General features: G+C 36.4%; 1 protein-coding gene across 1 annotated transcript in view; it reads left to right on the top strand.

Annotated features, from left to right (window-relative positions):
- LRP1B (LDL receptor related protein 1B) overlaps window positions 1–24,286 on the top strand; it is a 1,771,065-nt gene that overhangs the window by 824,830 nt on the left and 921,949 nt on the right. The window contains exons 8-9 of the mRNA XM_004375116.1: window positions 15,683–15,905; window positions 19,252–19,423. Of these exons, the coding sequence (XP_004375173.1) occupies window positions 15,683–15,905; window positions 19,252–19,423 (395 nt within the window). The remainder of the gene's footprint in view (window positions 1–15,682; window positions 15,906–19,251; window positions 19,424–24,286) is intronic.

Here is a 24,286-nt window from a genome sequence, read left to right as displayed (position 1 = left end):
TTGGATTGAAAACAGTCAATTTAAGTAGTGTATCTCATAAAAAGTGAGATAATCTTTCACCTTTCACCAATAGTTTTACACATTCTTCATAAAATTAATTTACTTGAGTCCACTGCTCTAACTTTAACCACTATTTATTAATGATTATGCACAAACGAGCATTGATGTTTGAGTACTGGTATAGGTTTTAACAGAAATAGAGAATGCATCTTTGAAAAGCTGCTCATAACTATTGACTAAAAGAATAAAAGAAGAAGAAACAAACAAGAAAGGAAGGAAAAGAGGGAAAAAACAAGCTCTGGGTCTTGGGTCTTTTTTTAGGTGTATTATTTGCAGAGTTATTTGTGCTCAAATATAAAAAAGCTTGTGAGTTTGTTGTGTTCTTTCAGATAGCAATTTTGAAGCACTTTATATATGAGTCCCATCACTCTGTTTACGTATGTAGGAAGAGTGGTGAATAATGCACATGCATCGATTAACCTTCTGCAGTCTCTCAGCACGTTAGACAGTTATTTCAATGGTCCAGATCCTCTGGTAGAAACTCAAAAAGTACAGCGCTGTTATTGCTATCATTTGTTTATCAGACACAGAAAATGTTTTATATACTATAGAGATAACTAACACCTTTTTCCAGAGCTCTTATTTCTTACTGGAAAAGAAAAGCAAGAAGCCTAAATACTTATATATATATTATATATATTTATAAATGATAGATAAAATTCAGTATAATTAGAACGATAATAATTTATGGCTTTATGAGCATAGAACACTACATAGGAGAACAAGGAGATATGCGGAGGAAATTGAGCACGGCACATTTTCAAAAATTAAGAGACCTGGAGGTGTAAACCAAACCCTGTAATTATAGTTATGCACCGCATAATATCCATTCAGGCACCATCAAACCACATATACGTCCGTGGTCCCATAAGGTTGTAATAGACTTATGTACTACTTGTAGCTATGAACCAACTACCATAAAACCTATTATATAAAAAAATTGACATAATACAATGGTTCATGATAACAAACGGGTACTACTTGGCAATGCGTATCAAAAAATTCTTCTTATTACAGTATTGTTATGTTAAAGACGTTTTAGTGTATCTGGAAGTGTTTCTTTAATATTTTTTATGCATAGAAAGTACACTATATACTATATACCTAGTATATATTTATATTTAACTGATGTTAAATATGAAGCGTACCTAACTGTTCCAAATTATGTACAAATTTGGTTTAAAGACAGATTTAGGAAAAGAACTCGTTCATAAACCAGGGTCTGATTGTATATAATATGGTGTTCATACAATGTCCTAATCACGTAGCAACCTATTTCACAGACTGTGTCATGGACATTAAGTAATGCATGACTCTACTTATCTATATATGATCCTGGGCAAAGCAACTTTTATCTCTAAATTTCTATTATAATTTAATAATCTTTCCATTCAAGGTGGAGACAAGATAAGGCTTCGTCATGATAGTACAGAGGTTGACATTAGCTCAGAGTTTATATTCATCTGGTAAAATTTACCACTGCCTTTTGAATTTTTTTTTTAATTGTAACGTCACTTAAAGTAAATATGATTCACTTCTTTTGTTAACTCTCTGGTTAGCAAAAGCACTACTTGACAGAATAATTATTTAGCAGTCTTAACACATTTCCTGACTGTAAAAATGGCGTGGGGTCAGAGTCTGACCTCCTCTAACTTCACAAGGGGGAAGGAGAATCAAGATTAACATCCCAAGGCTGATTCCTATGAGACAGAGTTCAGACATGCTTCTTTTCTCTGCCATCTTTACCAGTTCTGACACCAGCTGTCCCTCCCACAGCACTCTCTACTTCTCTGCTGGGTTTGATAATTCATTTCAGTGGCCACATAGAATTTGCAGACAAAACTCACAATTATGGCATTTATTAGGGAATTAACAGGTTACAATTCAGGCTTAGGAACACTCAGGATACAGTTCTTCCATCAGGATGGCCTTTTTTCAGCTGTGCTCACACACATACCTCTCTCTGGCTCTCAGCCTCTGCCCAAAGGCACTCAGCTTCCTCACTCCATGGGCTGGAAAGTCCACTGCTAGGTTTCCTGCCAGTCTCTCCTGCCAACTCTTCTCACCATCTTCAGGGTTACAGTTTGCTTTCTCTCTCAGTCTCCTGGTACGAGGAGCTTCTCAGTGCAGGAATCCCGAGTCTAAAGGATGTGCTCTCTGCTCCTGACTGTTCTTCCTTGGTGGTGATGGGATCCTCTCTCTACTCTAGAATTGGCTCTCTTTTAAGGCAAAATGGACCAACCCCCTTGATGGGCCACAATTGCTTTATTGGGTGGGAGTTGCAAGATCATGGTTAGAAAGGGCACACAAAAGTGATCTATTGCACTGCACCCTGTGAGAAGTTTAAGGACATCTGTGAGCAAAGAGAAAGAGAACACTTATTTTCCTTATTTCAGTACAAACGCAGATATTGATCCAGGACTCTTACTTCTGTTATCACATTTGATGTTTACATTGTTTACATCTTTCATTTCATTGATTTTTTAAAGAAGATAAAATTTATCGGTCAACGTTGATTAATCAAACTATTATATCTCAGGCATTAATTATATACAGGCACTGCAATAGTTTTAGTTTGTTATGGTAAAAGAATCTCAGTTGTTGCAACCCCATTCTAAGTAAGTAAGGGATAAACAGTGAACCCATGTTGAAAGGAAATTGTGGGATAAGACTGGCCCAAGGGCTACCATGAGTCAACAGTGGTCTGAGAAACAGAAGCCAATAGGGAAACCCAAACCATCAAAATCTAAGAGAAAAATAACATAATAATCAACAGGAGGTAAGAGAGATTCAGAACCTAGGTATGAGACAAAAGGATAGAGACTGCAACTCTAGGTAACAGCAAGATGCTGCGTAGAAAGCATAGCTAAGGAGATTCACTGAGCCGAAGATAACTTTTACAGGGAAAGGAGTCATTAGCAGGGACAAAATAATTTAGTTATCATTCTCATTTAATATTTTAATAATTTATAGATTGCCTCCTTCCCAAAATAATTTATTGTATAATGTTTTATATTACATGCTTGTTACAGATTGTTTTATTGAAAGAAAACCATTCAAATTGGCTTATGTTTAAAAAAATAAAAAGAGAGAGGATTTTACTAAAACGAAGAGATATTGCTTAAATTTAAAGTCAATAAAATATGGTCAAACCTCACCAGGAGCTTGATTCAAGAAAGAGAAGGCCACCTAGAACAAATGCAGCTAATCTCTAATGCTTGCTCTCCAGGGTATTATTAGAATAAAGAAGGCATGAAGATTGTGCAGAAAGCAGTAATTTAAGACCTTTCTACTAAAAGCTCTAATATAAGTATGATTTAAATAACCTAATCTCTTTGAAGAACTAATTGGCCTACATGCAATAAATTGCAAAACTTGGGAGATTTCCGTTGCTGAATGCCCTACTGTTTTTAATTCTTTGACTATAACACTAATGAAAGCTTCTCAAAAAAACAGTGGTTTAACGCTCGGCTGCTAACCGAAAAGTTGGTGGTTCAAGCCACTCGGCAGGAGAACGATGGGACAGTCTGCTTCCATAAAGATTTACAGCCTTGAAAACCCTATGAGACAGTTCTACTCTGACCTACCGGGTTCCTACGAGTCGGAATTGACTCAACAGCAAAGGATTTTTATGGGTTAATTGCAGAACTACTCAACTCAACCATCCCTGAATATTTGTAAATGCTAAAGCACATTTATATTTAATGATCTTGCTTTCTGTTCCTTCTAGAAGTACAGGCCAGATGCCTTTGAATTCCCTGTTGCATTCCCTGGTACCTAGAGCCACCTCTCCTCCCCCACAAAAAATAATGAAACAAAACCAGTTGCTCTACAGTTGATTCTGACTCACGGTGACCAAATGTGTGTCAGAGTAGAACTGTGCTCCATGGGTCTTCAATGACTGATTTTTCTGAAGTAGATAGCCAGGTCTTTTCTCGGAGGCATCTCTGGGTGGACTCTAACTGCCAACATTTAGTTAGTGGCTGAATGCATTAACTGTTTCACCACCCAGGCACTTCAGCTAGAGCCCACTAGGTACTAAATCATTATTTGTGGAAAGAAAGAAATGAATGGTTAGGGCAAGAAAGGGCTAGTCTAAAAAAAAAAAAAAAAAAATCCTAAATTCAAGGTACCTACTCCAGACTTACTGACTCCCAGACTAGAATGCCAGAAATTGGCTTAAAAAAAAAAAGTAGTTTGTAGTTTCTTGATTTTTTTTTTTAATACTGTCAAACCTACAGAAAACTTAAAAGGATAGTATCCATGTACTCTTTAATTAGTTTTACTACTCATTAACATTTTGCCACATTTGCATGCTCTCCTTAATTTGTTCATTTATTTCGGAATTATTTGATGGTAAATTGCAGACACCATGACACCTCAACCATAAATATTTTAACCTGTGTCTCCTAAGAATAACTGCATTCTCCTTTGTAAGCACAGTATCACAACATGCAAGAAATTTAACAAGGTTGCAGTCATATTATTCAATATACCATTGCTATTCAAATTTTACCAATTTTTTTCAATAGTGTCCCTCATAATTGTTGTTGTTGTTGTTTTAATCCAGGATCCAATCTAGGTAGATGCATTTTATTTGGTTGTCATATCTCTTTATTCTTTTTAACTTAGAACAGCCCCTACCGTTTTTGTCTTTTATGACACTGATATTGATATTTTATAGTTTATACAGTATAAGAGATAAAAATATCAAATATATAACATATAGAAATACTATTATTAGTATTGTTTGTTCTTTTTCTTAGCAATATATCCTGGAAATCACTCTATATTGGTTCACAGAAATCTTCCTCATTTTTTATTGCTTTGTAATATTCCAGAGTGTGATTGCATTATAAGTTATTTAAACAGTCTTCTGTGGATAGGCCATTATTTCCAATACTTTGCCATTAGATAATGTTACAGGGAATAATTTAGCATGTCATTTTGTTTCTTATTTGTGAAGATCCATTTCTAAATAAATTGCTGGAACAAGGACGGCTGGATCAAAGTGTAACTGTATATTTAATTTTGTTAGGTACTACTAAAATTCTTGCAATAGTAGTTGCAGGAATTACCGATTTCGTTAAGCTCCTCAGGTGACTATTGTGCACAATAAAGTTTAAGAATCCCTATTTTAGAGCATGGACACTTAAACTTGTTGAAGGATTATATTAACTCTCTTGCCAGATAAAATGCACTTGTAGGAATACATGTATGGTGGCATAGCTGCCAATCTCCCCAGCCATGCATAGGTGGTTGTTGATAGAATTCCTGAAGCTCATCCTCATCAAGAAAACCTGGTCTAGAAGCAGCTGACATTTCTTAAGATATCTGTTTTGCCAACTAGATGAGGACAATTTTCTTTCTGAGCCATCACCATCTTCATTTGGCCTCTGCAGTCTTAACACAGTGAACCTGAACTTGGTCCTGCATCTCTGCTTAAAACTACACCAAGAAATTTGTATAAAGCCACTTGTGAGGAAGTTATTGTTTTATAGGACTTTTGCCTTCTGTTTTAAGAATATCTGCCCTTCACTGCTAGGAAAGTGAGCACTGAACAAAGAAATCTTTATCTTTTTACAGTGTGATTATATCTATGTAACAATACGGTTTTATCATAATTGTGATATTTTGCACATTCCATTCCAACAGCAAAATGAGATGTGCACACAAGTATAAACAAGAAATAATACACAAGAAAGTTGTGCTGTAGTTCCAGTTTCATTTTTTCCACACATTGTTTTCCTCCATTTAGTAAGAATTTAAAATAGAAACTGACAGTTCAGCTAACTGGTGGTTAACATAGCAGTGAACCAGATTTGTTCAGCAGCCCACAACTTCATGGATACTTACCTTAGTCGCTTCTGAGATAGCCATCTGTGTTATTTCAGCTCTGAAAAATGAGTTTATAAACCAATAGGACTTCCTTAAGTGTAGAAATTAGGTTATACATTTTGCATATCTCAAAGAACACCTTTTGGCTTCTAATATATATTGGAAATAATCTACTGTTCCACACGAATCAAGTATATTGAGCATGAGATCTTGAGTACTGACGTCCTGCAAACTGACCCCTTGAAGGAGCCGTAAGATAGCATAGCCCTTAGTCATAAAAAGTTATATGCCAAAATTCATTGAATTAAAAAAAAAAAAGTTCATTGAATTAAAGAAATGATATCTTGAGATCTTATAAGACAGGTAGAGTTTTTGAGAAAAACCTAAAGGCACAATATATTCAAGAAATGTATTTTACAAAAATTGTCATTATACAAGAATGCTCCCTCCACTCATCCTTGCCCCCACTTAATTAATTAATGATCAAGTCCTCTTGACTCAAAACCTGAAATATTTATTTATTTTTTTAAATTGTAGTTTAGGTGAAAGTTTGGAGCCCTGGTGGTGCAGTGCTAAAATGTTTGCCTACTAACCAAAAGGCTGGCAGTTCGAATCCACCAGCCACTCCTTGGAAACCCTGTGGGGCAGTTCTACTCTGTCCTATAGGGTCTCCATGAATCAGAATTGACTCGACAGCAATGGGTTTGGTGTTTTTTTTTTGGTTACATGAAAGTTTACAGTTCAACTTTCTCATTCAAAAATTTATACGCATATTGTTTTGTGACATTTGTTGCAATCCCCACAATGTGACAGGACACTCCCCCTTTCTACCCGGGGTTCCCTGTGCCCATTCATCCAGTTCCATCTCTTCCTGCCTTCTCATCTTGCTTTTGGACAGAAATTGCCCACTTGGTCTCTTATATTTGATTGAACTAAGGAGCCTTGGTCTCTTATATTTGATTGAACTAAGGAGCATGTTCCTCACGTGTGTTATTGTTTTGCTTTACAGGCCTGTCTAATCTTTGTGTAAAAAGTGGGCTTTGGGAATGGTTTCACTTCTGTGTAGCAGAGTATCTCGGGGCCATTGTTTCAAGGGTGAAATATTTCTTGAGTCTCTCTTTTCTATTTTTATCCCAGATATTAATGCGTAACTGCCAAACTGATAAATCTCCCTATCTGATCACCCAGTATTTCTAGTTCATCCTCCATATAGGGGGCAGAGTTATATTTGTAAATTTCAAGTTATTTATATAGATATCCTTTTTTACAATAAACAAACAGGTAAAATTTTGGCTGGATTCCTGATGTAGATAGTCTAAAGCCCTGAGGAATGCATTCAAGTGCTGTTATAATCTGGTATCTGTAGGTAGGTGGAAGTGATTATTGAGAAGATGACATTAAAGATAATATTTGGCCAGACATATGAATCCCCAGCCTTACCAGGAACTAATCGCTATTCCCCAAAACCTCACCAAAGGGAACTATATGCAAAAAGAACAATGCAGTTAAGCTATGGCAAAGCGCTGATTTATTACTAGATAATATTTTAGATCCAAAGAGGAATTCCAATGAACTATGCTGGATAATATGAATAATTTATTTTCCTATGCTAGAAAGACCTTATTAATATTATTTGCCTTTTTAACCTAATTTTAAGTCTGAGTCTTAGATCTTATTACTCTATATGAAGAAGTCCATCTAGTACTTCCCAAAGGCTAGATGATAATGGGCAGTAGATAAACAGCAAATTAGAAGGCATAGACCCCAATAGTGATTTATTCAGTTATTGTTTTAACTTTAGAGTATTTAATTCTATAACAACTTTCTTTTAAAAAAAAATTTATTTAAAACATACCATGTGTTAATGAATGTATGCATACACGTACACATCAGCTTCCATATATGTATATGTGTATATACATAAAGACAGATAAAAAGAGAGAGTCAGACAGACAGACAACATATGATAGGCAGGCACATGGTTAAGTTCTGAACATACAATGTTTAGCAAAGCATACATGATCTCTCTCTTCTAGTTACAGTCTATTTAGGAGACATATTTTAAACACATTATCGTGTGTGTGTATGTGTTTATGTATCTGTCTGTAAGCAAGAAAATAGTGGTATCATCAAGGAAAATTGCAGAACACCGCGAGATTATATCAGGAAGACATAACTGATATAAAAAAAGCGGGAAGATGTCTCCAGGAATTGATATTTAAGTCGAAAACTAAAGCCAAGCTTGGAATAGCATGACAGAAATTACTTTTCAGGATGAAAGACAGGATATGTGATGGGCAGAAAGCAAGAAAATGTTTGGGTTGTTTAAAGAACTGAAATATAGCCAAGGTATTAGAATTATATTCGTAGGGGCAGGGGTGCCACTAGATGAAGCTGGAAAGGACAGAGGTCAGATTATGTTCACCATCGTTAGTAATGATAACAATATGAGAGTTTATTGTAATTACTATCAGCAGCTGTGAGAAAGTTTTGTAATGCATGGTCCACTTTTAACTTTAATAAGATAACTTTGGCTGCAGTGAGTAGAATGGTTTAAAAGAAGCAAGAAACAGGGATGAAGTATAAATCCTCAGGCAAGAGATGGTGTTGACTTGGTTTACTGACAAGAAGTAGAGAATAAAAGAAATAGATTTGAGATACACGTTCAGATAGAATTGGTGGGATAACATGATGATGTGGATGTAGATGATAAGGTAGAAAGTACACAGAATTAGTGACTGACTTCTAGAATGAGCCATTGGGTAGAAGGAGGCAGTATTTGCCAAAATAGGGAAAAAAGATAAAAGAATAATTTTGGAAAGAAAAAGCAGGAGTTCAGTATTAGGTATATTAAGCCTAAAAGCACAAGTATAGAAAAGACATCTATATTTATGAGTTATGAACTCAGAGACAGGTTATTAAAATATTTGAGTTTTTATAATATTAATGAAAATCATGGCAACTTTCAAGATTGTCTATGAGAAAATTAGAAGTTCCAAAGTTGAGCCTGGGGAACTCCAACATTAGAATCCGAGACCTGATATAGAAAGAGGAGGTGGAAAATTGACTAAGAAGTGGTCAGTCAGGTTGGCAGAACACCAGGAGAATGCTGTTCAGTATTGATAGGCTTCTTCTCTGCATTGTCACTGGAGACTGCATCAAAGCTTTCAGATGCGTTTATTTATGCCAAAGGATGTTTCTTTGAACATGACTGTTATGGATTGAAGTGCATCCACCCAAAATGTGTGTCAACTTGATAGGCCATGATTCCCAGTATTGTGTTGGTGTCTTCCATTTTGTGATCAATATAATTATCTTAGGTGTTGTAAATCCTAACCTCTATGATGTCAATGTGGCAGGGTTAGAGGTAGTTTTGTTCTTGAGGCAGGACACAGTCTACAGGATTAGGTTGTATCTTGAATTAATCTCTTTTGATATATAAAAGAAAGAAGCAAGCAGAGAAGAGGGAGATCTCATTACCACCAAGCAGGAAGAGCCAGGAGCGGTGTGTCCTTTAGAACCAGGATCCCTGCGCTGAGAAGCTGCTAGACCAAGTGAAGATTGATGAAGCGGACCTTCCCCCAGACCCGACAGAGAGAGAAAGACTTTCCCAGGATCTGTTGCCTTTAATTTAGACTTCTAGTCTCCTAAACTGTAAGAGAATAAATTTGTTTGTTGAAGTCACCTACTTGTGGTATTTCTGTTATAGCAGCACTAGATAACTAAGTGGTCTAGTGCTAAGATGAGGCTATATGAAAGTTACACATGATTATTATATAATGACTCCTTTATATTTGAGTTAATATTTCAATTTAAAATACTTCCTAAAGTAGTGTGATTTTTGCTTGTTCAAATTTTTTAGAACAAAAACATTCTGAATCTTAAAATAGAGCATTAAACAATGTAGCAGTTTAGTCATGGTATTTTAGTTTCTCAAGGTACAGAAACTCACTAAAGGTAGCTCAAGTGGATAGAGGTTCTCAAGATAGAGACAGTCTCATGTGTCCATGACCTAAGGACAAGAAGTAGAGCTGGACTTCATGCTGCCTGAAGAACTAATCATTCAGGGACTACATGGTTCTTTCATCCTTAATGTCTGTCTCATGGTTTCCCCACTTCTGCACGTATGCTTCAGTATTCTTCCTCACTCTCCCTCTGCCTGCTCATATTAGCTATGGTTAGCACAGACACCTTGGTTCAGATTATTGAGAGAAAGAGTCCCAGTGACTCATCTCAGGGTGTGATTTGGTTTCCACTGCATCACAGGCTTATCCTTGTTATAATTATCTGTGACCAGGAAGGAGAAGGGGATTATGTTCCCTCTCAGGAACACTAATTGGGAGGGCAGGTTTAGGTAAATAACAACATTGAGATGGACAGACATATTGACTGACATAGCTAATGCATGTACATTTTTGGAGGAATCATTAGTTGGGATGTTTCTAGAATATAGAGTAGACAGCTGAGAGTGGAAGTCTGTATGTCAAGTTTAATTTGGGTGTGCTTATGTATGAACTAAAAACCAAGTCCAATAGAGATTTTTCAAACAACAAAAAACGAAAACCCCGAACAAGTAAAAATCAATAAATAACTGTCTTGAACAGTCTTGACTAGACAGAGAAAATAGTTTAATTGTTTATCATCCACATCCCTTAAGTAGCAGGAGATAATAGAATTTGAATATAAACCTCTTACTCAAATTCTCATTATTCTTTCAGATTTGCAATTGCATTGTAGAATTATAATACTGAATGTTTAATATACCTACTTTAATTCTGAATATACTTTAATTATATAATGTAAAAAATTGCTTTCTTCTTCAATTTTTGTCTAGACAATGAAAGAAAAAAATTTTATTGCTATTAATGCTATTTGGGAAACACTAAATGATTACAAAAAGAGTAATATAAAGTGAAGTTCCTAATGTAATCCTTTCTAAGGAAGATAGGTATCATATTCCTAAAATGTAAGAAAATGCGTTTATCTATTTATCATGTTATTAATAAACATAAATGTTTGCCAGCTCCTTACCAGAACAGTGATATTTGAACTCTGATAATATATGCCCCCCCCAGTTTTATCTCTCATCCCTTGATTAATATCTTGTGATATAACCTCATTTTTAAAAACCTAAAATCAATGATAGGTCATTTCCTTTTGAGAATGTTTTGAAAATTTCTAAATTCCATCATATTATTTGCTGTAACCAAAATGCAAGGGGTACGTACGGATGGTGACACATAATCACAGTTGACTATGCAGTTAAAGGACATGGACAGGACTCTGATGTGTTTAAATTTCCTTTTTGTCCTTTTGGATTAAAGTACGGAAGACTTGCAAAAGCAAGTCTTATTTTTATCAGCTAAAAAAGGAAGAAAAAAACATGTTTTAAGACGTCAGTGTGTGTAACAATTGCTTCGCTTTGAAGTGCAGGGATGATTGGAGCCGTAACTCTGTAAGCACAGTGCTCTATCACTGTCTGGGAGTGCTCCCTTTGTGACTTTTGATTTATGTCAGGCAAGTTTACCAATGATACTCAAAGTTTCTTACTATCCTCAACTGTATAAAACTTATATATTTATACTAAAACAGGGCTACTCATGTAATCAACCAAGATGTAAGAGAAAATCAATTTCCCACATTTGATGAGGTATGAAGCCAAAATGATAAACTTCCATTTACCAGAGAGGCTGAATGATAAGAATGATGAACTGGGTTGGATAATTGAAAGTCTGAAAGAAATCTGTCTTTCTTTCATGAAATAATAGTTTAAGTTATTTTAGAAATAGAGGTAATAGTTGGAGTATTGTTTTATTTTTGTATTTCTATGCGTGGGAACTGAATCGAATGGCATTCAAAAAACAAGTGATGAAGAAGAGAATAGCAATCTTAATTTAATTTCACCTTTATGCTGCAGAATAAAAAAAAAATAATTGATAACATGAGAAAGAACAGGAGAGAAGCCATGCCAATTCTGCATTCCTGAGAGAATGGGGCATTGGACAAAATCATGAATGGTCTCCACCATCACTATGAGTTTGGCAGCAGAGTGCTGTATTGGAGCCCCTTCACGGATACACAGAGAAGCCCAAGGAGGAGGTGGTTCCTAGTGGGAGGAGTTGCTGAATGGATGACTGAGGAATCCAGAAGTTAAGAGGAAAACAGTGAATACGATGGAATAAATGGAATCCCCCACACCACCCTTTTTATAGAATTTCTTGGGTGGGTCACAGACTTCCCTATGGTTTCTAAGCCCTAGGGGCAGTGACAATAAAGTGTAAAACCATTGTATTTCAGTTCAAAAGTGATAACATAAATCTAATTATGAGGAAAAATCAGACAAATCCAAACGGGATAGTTTTCAAAGCAACTCATGTGTACCTTTTAGAAATATCAACATCATGATTGACACAGAAGGGCTGAAGAGCTGTTCCTGATTAGAGGAGTTTAGAGAGAAAAGACAATTAAATGCAATGCATGATGCTAGATTTAATTCTGGACTAGAATTTTTTTTTTTTTTTACTATAATGAGCATTTTTGGTCAATAGGAAAATTTCAATTAAGGTCTATATATTCTATTAACATTAGAAGTATTGACTTCGATAGGTGTTCTGTGGTTATGCAAGGAAATGTCCTTGTCCTCAGGAGATACATGCTGCAGAATTCAGAGGTAAAGGGTTATGAGATCTACAACCTACTGTCAAATGGTTCAGAGAGTAAATGAAAAAGCTACTGGGGTGAAAAGTTAGCAACTGGTGAATCTAGGTGAAGGGCACAGGAGTTTATTGTACTATTCTTACAACTTTTCTGTAATTGGAAAACTCTTCCCAAATAAAAAGTTAAACAAAAAGCCATGACATTTGCATTATGGTTCTGACATTGGCTAACCATGTAGACTTTGAGCCTGTTTCATCTGTAAAATAGAAACAGTCTGCCCCATCTATCTTGCAAGTAATTATGAGTGTCAATGAGATGATGGTGTTCATAGAGCAATATTTACTTTTTTAAGATATGGAGAATTAGTTTATGGAAAAGAAAAGAGTAATTTTTTAATCCAGTTACATTCGTATCACTAATGAAATTTGGTTAGATTTTCAATAATTAAAATCTTTAGCTTGTGTTTATTTATTACAATGCAGCCACACCTCAGTTAATGAATGCCCTCAAAATTAAGCTCTTCTCCGTAACATCAGTTAAGAAGTTTTGAACTAAAGTTAAAAATTCTAAAAAGAAGCAAGCAAACAAAGAAACATCTATGGAATCATGTGAATATAGGCACTTAATGTGTGCAGCTTTATGGCTATTATCCTAGATAATTTTTCTATTTCTTGCAGTTCACTTGGAAATAAACAGAGTTCACCATAGTCAAGATTCTGAAGTCTGAGAAAGTTCAGTTCAGTGTAAGGAACATCTTTTAAGCCCCCGCTGGGCACCAGTGCTGAGGGTACAATGACACACCCTTTACTATTTCTCCTTGCTTAGTGTTGCTGCATATACCCCAAGTCCTCCTATTCTTTTTGTTTTTCACTTTCAATGAAAGAGTAAAATTTTGATGTATTATATATTTACACTTTTTTCATATTTTGTCTGAAACTTTTTCAGATAAAAGAGTTACCTCAACCAGCTTTATTATGAAAAATAAACATAAGAATCACTTGCATCATTCCTAAAATAGTAGGTCAATGTCAGTGAAAAACTTGAAAGAATGCACTTCCTGATCTCCCCCATCATTGCTGGGCTTACTCTTTTCCCCTATTTATACTTCTCAAACAGCATTGCCAAAGATTACTAGTACTTTAATTTATACTAAATTAAATGACATCTTCTTTAACATCCTTCTTTTTAATATTCTGAAGTGATTGACCCAGTCAGCCACCCCAATCCTTTAAATATCTTGGAAATTTTCTCTTTTAGACTTCTATTAAAGTCTGTGTTATCTCTTTGACCATAACCTCTGATCTTATTTGATCTTCTTTTTCCAACACCATGCCTCCAAAAGTTCTTGTCTTGGCATTCTTCTCTTTATTTTCTTTTGGGATCATATACACTTAAGTCATCTCAAAATGACTTCAGAGAAGTCTCTTTCTCCAGACTCATCTTTCCTCTTAAATGCCAAGTAGACAGTTGTAATTACCTGCTTTATACCACTATTTGCGTAGTGTCCCAGAGCGTTCAATTTTCCATGTTCAAAGTCAAACTAGAATTACTCTAGCTTCTCTTCACATCTGTGAAGTGGACCAGTCAGAGAAGAAAAATTTTAAAGGAGAGTCATTATGGCCTGGGGAAAGAAAGAGTTTCATATAACAAGAATAGTGGGTAGTGTGCTTCAGGAAATAAGAGAGAAACTGGGAGCCCTTACAGAAGCGTAATTTGAGATAACTATTAATAAATTGATTTCCAAGTGAAGAAAGAAGGGATTCAGGATGGCAACAGGAAGAGGGAGAGAGAAAATGAGAGAGAGAGAGAGAGTTTGAGTGTTTAGCATAACAATAAAACATAGCACTATATGTCCTTTCCTTTATTCTTGACTACAATAGAAAGCTCTTCACCTGAATGGAATTGCTTGAAAAATTACTTCTAACTTATTGTGATAAATTAATCTTGCAAGAACGTTTGGAAAAATATATACTCATAATAAAATCTGGCTCACACTATCACGCAACAGTACGCATTAGTGTTTAACAATTAAAGTCTCCAACAGCAGAAAGTGATAAAGTTTAAATAAATACTTTTTACCTTGAAGGTACCCCATACTGTTATATAATGCAGAAATGTTGAGGAAAGTAACTAAAAACTAATTCTCCAAGTTTGTAAAATCAAATATTCTATACTCCAGGTAATCTTAATATTGCTCAGTCACTGTAAATCAGATTATTCTTGAGATTTTATTTAAGTCAAAGCAAGATGGTCTTCTATTTACAAATGTAATTTAGTCTCATGAGTAGGTAATCTTGTTAAAATATTGTCAAGTTAATTGAAATTGATTTGTGTTTACTAAACATAGTAAATACTAATCAAATGTTAGACCCAGAGGTGTTGAAGGCACATTTAAGCCTTGACAGAGACTGTTGGTGCCGCATGGGAGAATTTGTTGTATCTGAGATCAACATTCCTTTTCAACGTTTTCTTCAAAATATCTTAAAAGGCAATGAGGAGAAATGGCATGCATTGTCTTTTATAAAATTTCGTGATTTGGGAATATTTGGGATTGGTTGGGGGTTAATTACTGATATTTTTTATTTCCACTGCAACAAACAGCACATTTGCTTTTCCATCTGCTTAATTCCATTCCAGGTTTGCTATTCTCTACCACTCATAACATCACTGAGCTCCACATAGTAGCTTTTACAGGAGACAAACATTACCAGGCAATTTGAAAAGCAGGTTGAAGATAAAGCCTGATAGCTCACATGCCCTGGCCTGGTGACTTGGCTCCTTCTGAAGCTTTCATCAAATGGGCTCCACGCTGTCTCCTGTGGTGCGTGTGCATTGGCTCTATGAGGCTTAAAGAAACATTTCTCCTAATACAAAAATAAACCCACCATAATCATTCATTCTGGGGAATATTTTACAGTTGTTGTTTAACCTGCTCTCTTATGCCCTGCAATATTCATTCGCAGATTTCTCTGTTTATGAGCGATATTATATGGAAATGGTTATGGGAAACTAACAGAGGTAACCACTGAAATAAATTTGAACAAAAAGTTCTGTTTTTTACAGATGGTTCAACCGAATATGCTTTTTTCCCCCACTTCCACTTTAACATTTAGTTTTCTTTCAACAGAAAACTTTTCTTTACTGACTACGGGAATGTGGCCAAAGTGGAGCGATGTGACATGGATGGGATGAACAGAACAAGGATAATTGATTCAAAGATAGAGCAGCCAGCTGCACTGGCACTAGACTTAGTCAACAAATTGGTTTACTGGGTAGATCTTTACTTGGACTATATGGAAGTAGTGGACTATCAAGGAAAAAACAGACATATTATTATTCAAGGCAGACATGTAAGTACAATATATGTTAGAAAACATGGTCATGTAATAAAATGGGTGGTATCATACAATGAATAAGACCAAAATTTGCAATGCTGAAAATTTCTTATGAAATCAAACTGAAATGAGTCATAAAAATTATGGTATATTTCTTATATGGGAGAATTTTCTTTTCAGAATGCATTCCATGGTGTTGGATAAACTTATCACCCTTCCTACCCACTACTAAAAACAAAACAAACAAAAAGTAACCCAAAATAAACACAAGCAAGAATAAAAAAGCTATACTAGTAAGAAAAAAATGTATTAGGATAGGACAAATATTATTACCTACTTACTAAACACTAATTTAAGTAGTTTATTCATAAGGAGCTGAACTATCATCTGTCCCACGTGGCATTGGAGATATTTTGCCAACAAAAGCAAATGCCTGCTTACAAAAATATCTTTATTTTAATAGGTTGGATTAATTTTTGCCTTTTGATGCATTCAAGTACTTCCTCAAATGAGAGTTCTGTGAAAGTCGCTGAGGTCAAAATTATTCTCATTTATGATAGTTTTACCCTTGCTGAATTGTAAGTTTTTACAAATAACTCTCAGTAAACACCTAAAGAAGATCTTTAAGTGGAAATAGGCCTTTGCCACTAGTGCAGTATGTCAAATTCAGTTGCACCTCACTGATTGCACTAATTTCATATATGATTCTCATTCTACGGAGCTGAAACATGTAAACCTGTTTGCTTTCTTTTGCAATTCAAACCAAAACCAAACCCACGGCCATCGAGTCAATTCTGATTGATAGATATTATATAATTATCTCTTAAAGTTACTCTTTCTAATAAGTGTTTAAAAATGAAGCGTTTTCCCTTTCCTTGACAGATAAACAAATGCACTAATCTAGGTGGTTAAAAAATGCGTCCAATATTACAGATGTGGACAATTATTTCTCTCTTACCTTCAGCTGTGCTAAAAACCTTGATGATTTTTTTGGGGGAAGGCAGGCTTAGGCTATGATCTTTAGATGACCTAATCCTTGAAATGATTATTATGGACCTTTTATTTATACCTAATTAAAAAATGAAAACAATACTAAATCTTAAAACAAGGATAAGGAATTCAAACATGATATTCCCCATGACTACTTCAAAACCTTTTTTTCTGATGTAGAGAATTTTTAATTATACGTATTTTTTTATTTCTGTTTCCTGTGTTTTGCCAGTTCCCTAGACACATACTTGTTGGACACTAAGTAATCCAACATAGATTTAAAAAAAATTATGTATTTGGACTGTATGCAGAATGGGCTATCCACCAGTCCAAGCTCCTTCCACCTCTGCTGGGGGTAGTTAGCAGAGCAGGAAGCTATGTACATATTTCATGGGAAACAGATTCTTCTGAAGGAAGACAAAGAGGTGGGAAATGAAATTTGTTCTTTACGGTGTGCACATGTTTTCTACTCTGGCCAATTACCTCTTATGTAGCTGTGCTTTCTCTCCCAAGATGTGGAATGGCAATTATGTAGTAAGCAATGAATGAGTGCATGCTACAGCTGCAGACTCCCAGGTGGGTGCCCCCAAACTTTGAGCAAAATACACATGAAATTAATGGCAAGGAAAGAGTCGAGCTTGCCTTTATTTTTTATAGGGGAGAAAAAAAAACAGGACAAAATTGAACCTTAGACATATTTACTGAATATGACATCAAGTACATGGAGATTATTAGTAAGTACACACATGTTCACGTCTACATATATTTATCCATGTGCACGCACACACACACACACACACACACACACACACACACACATAATTGGGGAGTAATACTTATATAGAAAAATATCATTTGGGTTTTGTTGTTGTTTTTAGATACCATTAAGTTGGTTCCAACTCATAGTGACACTACGTACAAAGGAACGATCATAAGGTTTTCACTGCCCAGGGTTTTTGGAAGTAGATCCCCAGGACTTTCCTCCTAGTCTTAGCCTGGAAGGTCAGCTAAAACCTGTCCACCATGGGTGACCCTGCTGATATTTGAAATACCGGTAGCATAGCTTCCAGAATCACGGCAACGTGCAAGCCACCACAGCACAACAAACTGACAGACTAACGGTGGATTTTAGCGTGGAATAACTCTCCCAATTAATTGCTATCATTCATGTCCAGCCTAGACCAGAAGAAGTGAGACATAACCCCAAAACAACATTCAAAAGCCGGTGTTTGTTCAGTCACTTCTTCTATAAGAGGATCAGGAATAATAGTGACAAGTCATGTATAGCAGGGGGATAACAAATCAAATGTTTCTGGTTAGACTACAGAATTGATGGGATTTCCTGGTTAAGATCTAAAATAATTCCATTTTGTTCTGCAAATAAGTGTACTGTCAAACCACACGTGCTTTCCCAAGTTCTCCTTTATACTAAAAGTACACAGAGTAATGACAGAGAATACTGACAAATGCTTTTTCATCAAAATTTCTACAGCAAATCAATTGACAACTCTACATACCCTGGACCAGAACCATTTAGAATGAAGTAAAATCCAAGGAATGTCCAAAGGCAGTGTGTCAAGCATGTGCCTTTGAATAGAAAATCAGTATACTCATTCTTCCATCTGGTCCACTGGAAGCTTGATGTGACGTTAAGGTTTCCATTCTGCTCCACAAATCCCGAGATCTCTGTCAAGGAAGAGAGTTAGATTGTTAGTTTAATTGTCTTGGATAGCAACAAAGCATTGTCATTCAAAAAGCAAATAATCCCACTTCCCATTATGAATTAGCTTTAGGAAGAAAGCAGTTTCTAAGTAAAATGCTGACATTATATTTACAATTATTGAAAATATGTTATTTCATTATATACTGTTTTCCACGTTGCCTCGAATAGTAGTCTAAATGTAACTTGTGGTAAAGATGGGATTTTGACCATAAAAAATTTCAAAGATGTTTTCTCGCAGGCAGAGCTATATTGCAGCTTCTAAATTCCCATGACTATATGAACAAGTAGTCCATAAAGACATGTCAAATTATAAATAAAAGAGCCATAGGTATATTTTTTAATTTAATTAAAAACTTGGTTCTTACTAGCCTTTGAAAAGTAACTACTGATTGTGTTTTCTTAAAGAAACATGAATAAAATTATCTCCTGTAAGTTTGGAACTTCTTTATCCACTACGTTACAATGGTTTATTCTTCAGAGAAAATTTTGAAATTAGTGAAATATCAAATTCCTCCAATGAAAACAAATGTTACATTTTTGATACTCCTACTATAGGCATTTTCCATGCTAGTTAACAGCAATCAGTTTTCCCTTCACTTTGAAAACAGCATAATTAAAAATCATAGTTATTTTTGCCCCTCTTTATAGGTCAGACATCTTTATGGTATAACTGTGTTTGAAAACTATTTGTATGCCATCAATTCTGACAATTACAATATCATAAGGATAAATCGATTTAATGGTACTGATATTCATTCATTAATTAAAATGGAAAATGCTCGAGGAATCCGAATCTATCAAAAAAGAACTCAACCAACAGGTAAGACACAAGCCTTCACATAGCCTTCATAATGGTGGATTGAATGGGGACATAGTCCTTGTGCTTTTGTATGGCGTTAAAGTGTATGAATCGTAAATTCTCTGTTTTGATAACAAAACTGTACATATCTGATAAAATGGAATAGAACGCCTTTCACAAGTCTAGATGACAAATTGTTTAGTTCCTAGTGAATCATTTCTATAACCGTACAACTGAAATGATGGCTAGATTTAGGTTTAGGAAGGAGCTTTCAGTTGTGATGTATGTAGACAGAAACCCAGGTGCTAAGAGACTTTTTTTGTGTAATTTTGGGAGACAAATTTAAAATCAGGTGACTATCTTGCAGTATCTGCCCAGTATTTACAGCAGTCATTGGACTCTCCTGACTATATTATGATTGCTCTTTAACATATTTCCATTAAAATAATTTTTAATGAGAAGGCTGCAATGTCTCTAAGTAACTCTGGAAAACACAAACCAGTTATATTTCACAATAGCTTATAGAAATACTTGTTCTCCAATACAATGTATACTCAGTCATAAAAAAATATACAGTCAACACCATCCTAAGTTTCCATCATCTATTTATGCTTCAGATTAAAACTAATCTAGAGTGTGAGAAACTTTAAATAGATCCAATTGAGGCAGTATATTGTTACAACATGTTTATAGCAAATTCAAATTTGGAATTCAGTAGATAACCTTATTAGAGTTTGATATGAGGATTTAATCATTCATCAAATATTCATTGACCATCTACTATTTGCCAGGAATGATTCTATGCATACTAGGAACACAGCAGTTAATTAAACAGGCAAAGAATTCCTGACTTTATGAGATTTCCATTCTAGTGGAGAAAACAATATGTACATAACCATAACCAGTTACCATTGAGTCAACTCCAATTCATGGTGACTCCATTTATGTCAGAGTAGAACTGTACTCCACAGAGTTTTCAATAGCTGATTTTTAGAAGCAGATCACCAGACCTTTGTTCAAAGGAGTCTCTGAGTGGACTCAAACCTCCAACCTTTTGGTTAGCAGCCAAGTGCATTAACCATTTGCATTACCCAGGACTTCACACACACACACACACACACACACACACACACACATTATGTATGTGTGTGTGTATATATATATATATATATATACACACACAAATTATGTATATATATACATAAAAAAGGAAGAAAGGAGGAATTAATTGGAAAGTAATAAGTGCTATGGAGTAAACGAAAAATAGGTAAGGGGATAAGGAGTGCAAAGGATGAAGGTGCTTACAGTTTTACATTAGGTGGTTAGAGGAAGCCTCATTGAGAAGATGACATTAAGTGAAGACGAAGTAATTAAAGGAGAGAGGTATTTGGCTATGTGGAGAAAGAGCATTGCAGGTATAGAAGTGAGCAAGCATAAAGGCCCTGAAGAAGGAGGATGCATAGAATGGTCAAAGAAGAGCAAGGAGACCTGTATGTCTGAAGCAGAGTGAGCGAGGGAAAGAGAAGTTGGAAATGAGGTTGTAGAACTGAGGTAGAACTATAGCAAGTAGGGCCCTGTACACTATTGTAAAAACTTTGGCTTTACTTTTAGTGAGGTGGAGTTCTTAGAAAGCATTGAGCAGAGGAGTCTCATGATCTGATGGACATTTTAAAAAGATCACTATAGTCACTGGGTTGACAATAGCCTGTGGGGTGATAAGAGTGGATGGTTAGAGAGGATGATGAATTGAATAAAATAGTATCAGTGAAGATGGTGAGAAGTAGTTAGATTTGAAGGTAGTGGAGTACCTTCAAAGATATGGCATATAAACCAAAGAGGAGTCAAAGATGACAATGTAGTGACCTGAGCAACTGGAATAATGGGTTGTTTTGAGACAGGAAAGACTAAGTATGCATCAGATTCAGGGGAAGAAATAAGAAGTTTAACTTTCACAGATTATATCAGATGTATTATAAATCCAAGTGGAGATATCAAGTAGGTATTTGAATATGCAATGTGTGGAGTTCAGGGGTGGGGAGGAATTCAGACTGGAAATAGAAATTTGGGAGTCATTGTCAGTCGTATGTCATATAGATGACATTTAAAGCCATGGAAATAAATATAGATGAAGAAGAGAATCATTCCAAATGATGGAAACTGGGGCACTCTAACAATAAGAAAGCAAGGAAAAGAGGAGGAAACAGAAAGATAGCTTGAGAAGAAGCATTTAAACCCAATTGACCATTGGATTTTGGCAACATGGAACTCACTGGGATCTGACAAGAGTGTTTTCAGTGGAGCAATGGAGTGTAAATATAGGTAGAATGGGCTTGAAAGAGGCAGGAAGAAAATGAGCATAGAAAACTGAGAAGTATTGATGAAGGTGGAGCAGAGAAGTGGGGAACTAGTTGAGAGATTGCTGTGGGAATTTGAGTTAAAAGAAGCTATTTTTTTTCAAGATAGGGAGAAATGGCACAGTTGTATGCTAGTGGGAATAAACCAATGGAAAGAGCAAAAGTGATGATGAAAGTAAGAAAGTAGAATGTTACTGAGTAGGTAAGAGGAGATGTGAACTAGTAGACAAGTGGGCGGGAGGGGAGGTTTGAAAATAAAAACAACATTCGTGGTGGGAAAAGACATAGTCAAAATTATATTCCGGAGTTCCGGCAAAATGGCACTCTAGGCAGAAGCACCAAGCTGTCCCTCCACAGCAAAGATCTGAAAAACTAAGCCAAACAGAGAATACAACAATCCTGAAACCCTAAACCATCAAATGAATAGATAAAGAACTCAGCCAAGCACCAAATGGAGTGAGAAAACTGACAGAGAACAGAGAGCGAGGAGAAATTCATGCAGAGGTCCCCTACCCGCTAAAGTAGCGCAGATCCGCCATCTTGGACTCCTATCAGAGACCAGCAAATGGGTTACAATAAAGCAGCCACACGGAGCTTCCAGCGGGAGACAAAACAACCGGTAATTGGCGATATACGCTTTCCCACGCCCCACCCTTCTTCACCCCGACTCGGCCTCCTCTGCTTCCTGCGGCCACAGTCTCTTGACCGGGAAACAGCGGCTGCTTCGATTCCACACACCCGAAAGGGTGGCTCTCTGAGGGCCATTTGTTGGCTGCTGGTGTTGCTTTTTTTCCGCTTCTTTTTACTTCTTCCTTGCCTCTCCCCACCTCCCACTCCTTTCGCTCAAGTACCTCGTTCCGTGCGCCATCTTTGCTTCTTCCTGAGGGGCTGCAGAGCTCCAGTAATTTGTGATATATGCTTTCCCACTCTCTACACTTCTTCACCCACACTCTGCCCCCTCTGCTTCCCACGGACACAGTCTCTTGTCCGAGAAACACCAGCCCGCACTAGTTGGCTCTCTGAGCGCCATTTGTTGACTGTTAGTGTTGCTTTTTATTTTTTTTCGACTTCTTTTGATTTCTTACTTGCCTCCCACCACCACCACCACCCTTCGCTCAAGTACCTGGCTCCGTGCACCAACTTTGCTTCTTCCTGAGGGGCTGCGGAGCTCTGTTCGAGTGTGGAGCTGCTTCCCGGTTTGGGCTGCTGCACTGGTGTGATCCCTGGGCTTTTGTTTGTTTGTTTGTTTCTTTTGAATTGTTTGTTTGTTTTCTTTTCCTCTTCTGCAGCTGGGATCCCTTTCTGGCCAGGCTGAGCTGCGTGGCAGGGAGACTCCCCTTTGTCTTCCATAGATGTGCAGAGGGATCCCTGAGGGCATTATTTCTTGCGTTGTTTTTTTCTTTCCCATGTTTCTTTGGAGGCTTTTCTTGTTTGTTTGTTTTTGTTTTTTAATTTGTTTTGTTTTCTTTTTCCTCTTTTTCCCTTTTTGTCCTTCTTCATTGCTCAGTTTCCCTGAATACCTGGCATTGTATACCTCTACGCTTTCTAGCCAGGCTGTACTGTAACACCTGAGAGCGACTTCCCCAGGCCTCATAGCTGCACTGGTGGGATCCCTGGGAACTTTGTGGTTCTTTAACCTTTCTGATTCTTATTTATTCATTCTTTTCTTTTCTTCCTCCTCACCTTTCTGTTTTTCTCCATTTCATAGTCTATCATCTCTCCACTCCAACGGCAAGCTCCCCTAGCATTCTTTATTGTTTGTTTGTATGTTTTTGGCTTCTGTTCCTCTCTCCTCTCTTCCATATCTGTCTTAGCTTCACACATAACAATCTCCCCACTGTATCCTGCCTACCTGCGCCATGCGTTTGACATCACACCACCAAGCAGCACAGGAATGGCCTACTGGAACCTGCCCTGCACTGATTACCGACCAGCTCTGGTGGCTGTAGTAAGTGCCACAAACGACCCGTCCCAGTAACTCCACTTCAGCTAGACCTGTCCTGCCATACCATATCTGAGTGACTGACCCTGCCAGTGGAAGAAGGAGGCGAAAGGTGTTGTGCCCACAGATGAGCAAACAACAAAGAACACACAGTCCACCTGCTCAGACATAGTCAAATTTTTAAAAAAAGGGAAGAAACAAACAAATCTACAATCAATAAACAAGAAAAATAACTACTGAATGCCCCAAAGAGGGCAGATAATAACAAAGCATTTACAAAAAAAGGACAGGATGGTTCCAGTAGGTGTCCAAAATAAAACGCCAGATGACCCTCCTCTGGAGGAAAATGCACTAGAACTACCTGATAGGGAATTCAGATCTCTAATACTCAGAATTCTCCATGAACTGAGGCAAAAAGCTGACAAACATGAGGAAAAAAAGACAAATTCATGGAAAATAAGGACAATAAATTGGAAGAATTCAGGAAAATTATGCAAGAACAAGAGGCCAAAATAAATTAACAACTAGATTATACAAAGACAACAATTAGAAATCCAAAAGATAAACAACAAGATTTCAGAAATGGAC

Source organism: Trichechus manatus, unplaced genomic scaffold (assembly GCF_000243295.1).
Source record: "Trichechus manatus latirostris isolate Lorelei unplaced genomic scaffold, TriManLat1.0 scaffold00033, whole genome shotgun sequence".
NCBI lineage: Eukaryota > Metazoa > Chordata > Mammalia > Sirenia > Trichechidae > Trichechus > Trichechus manatus.
Note: the sequence above shows the minus strand (reverse complement) of the source record. Positions and strands in the feature narration are given on the sequence as shown.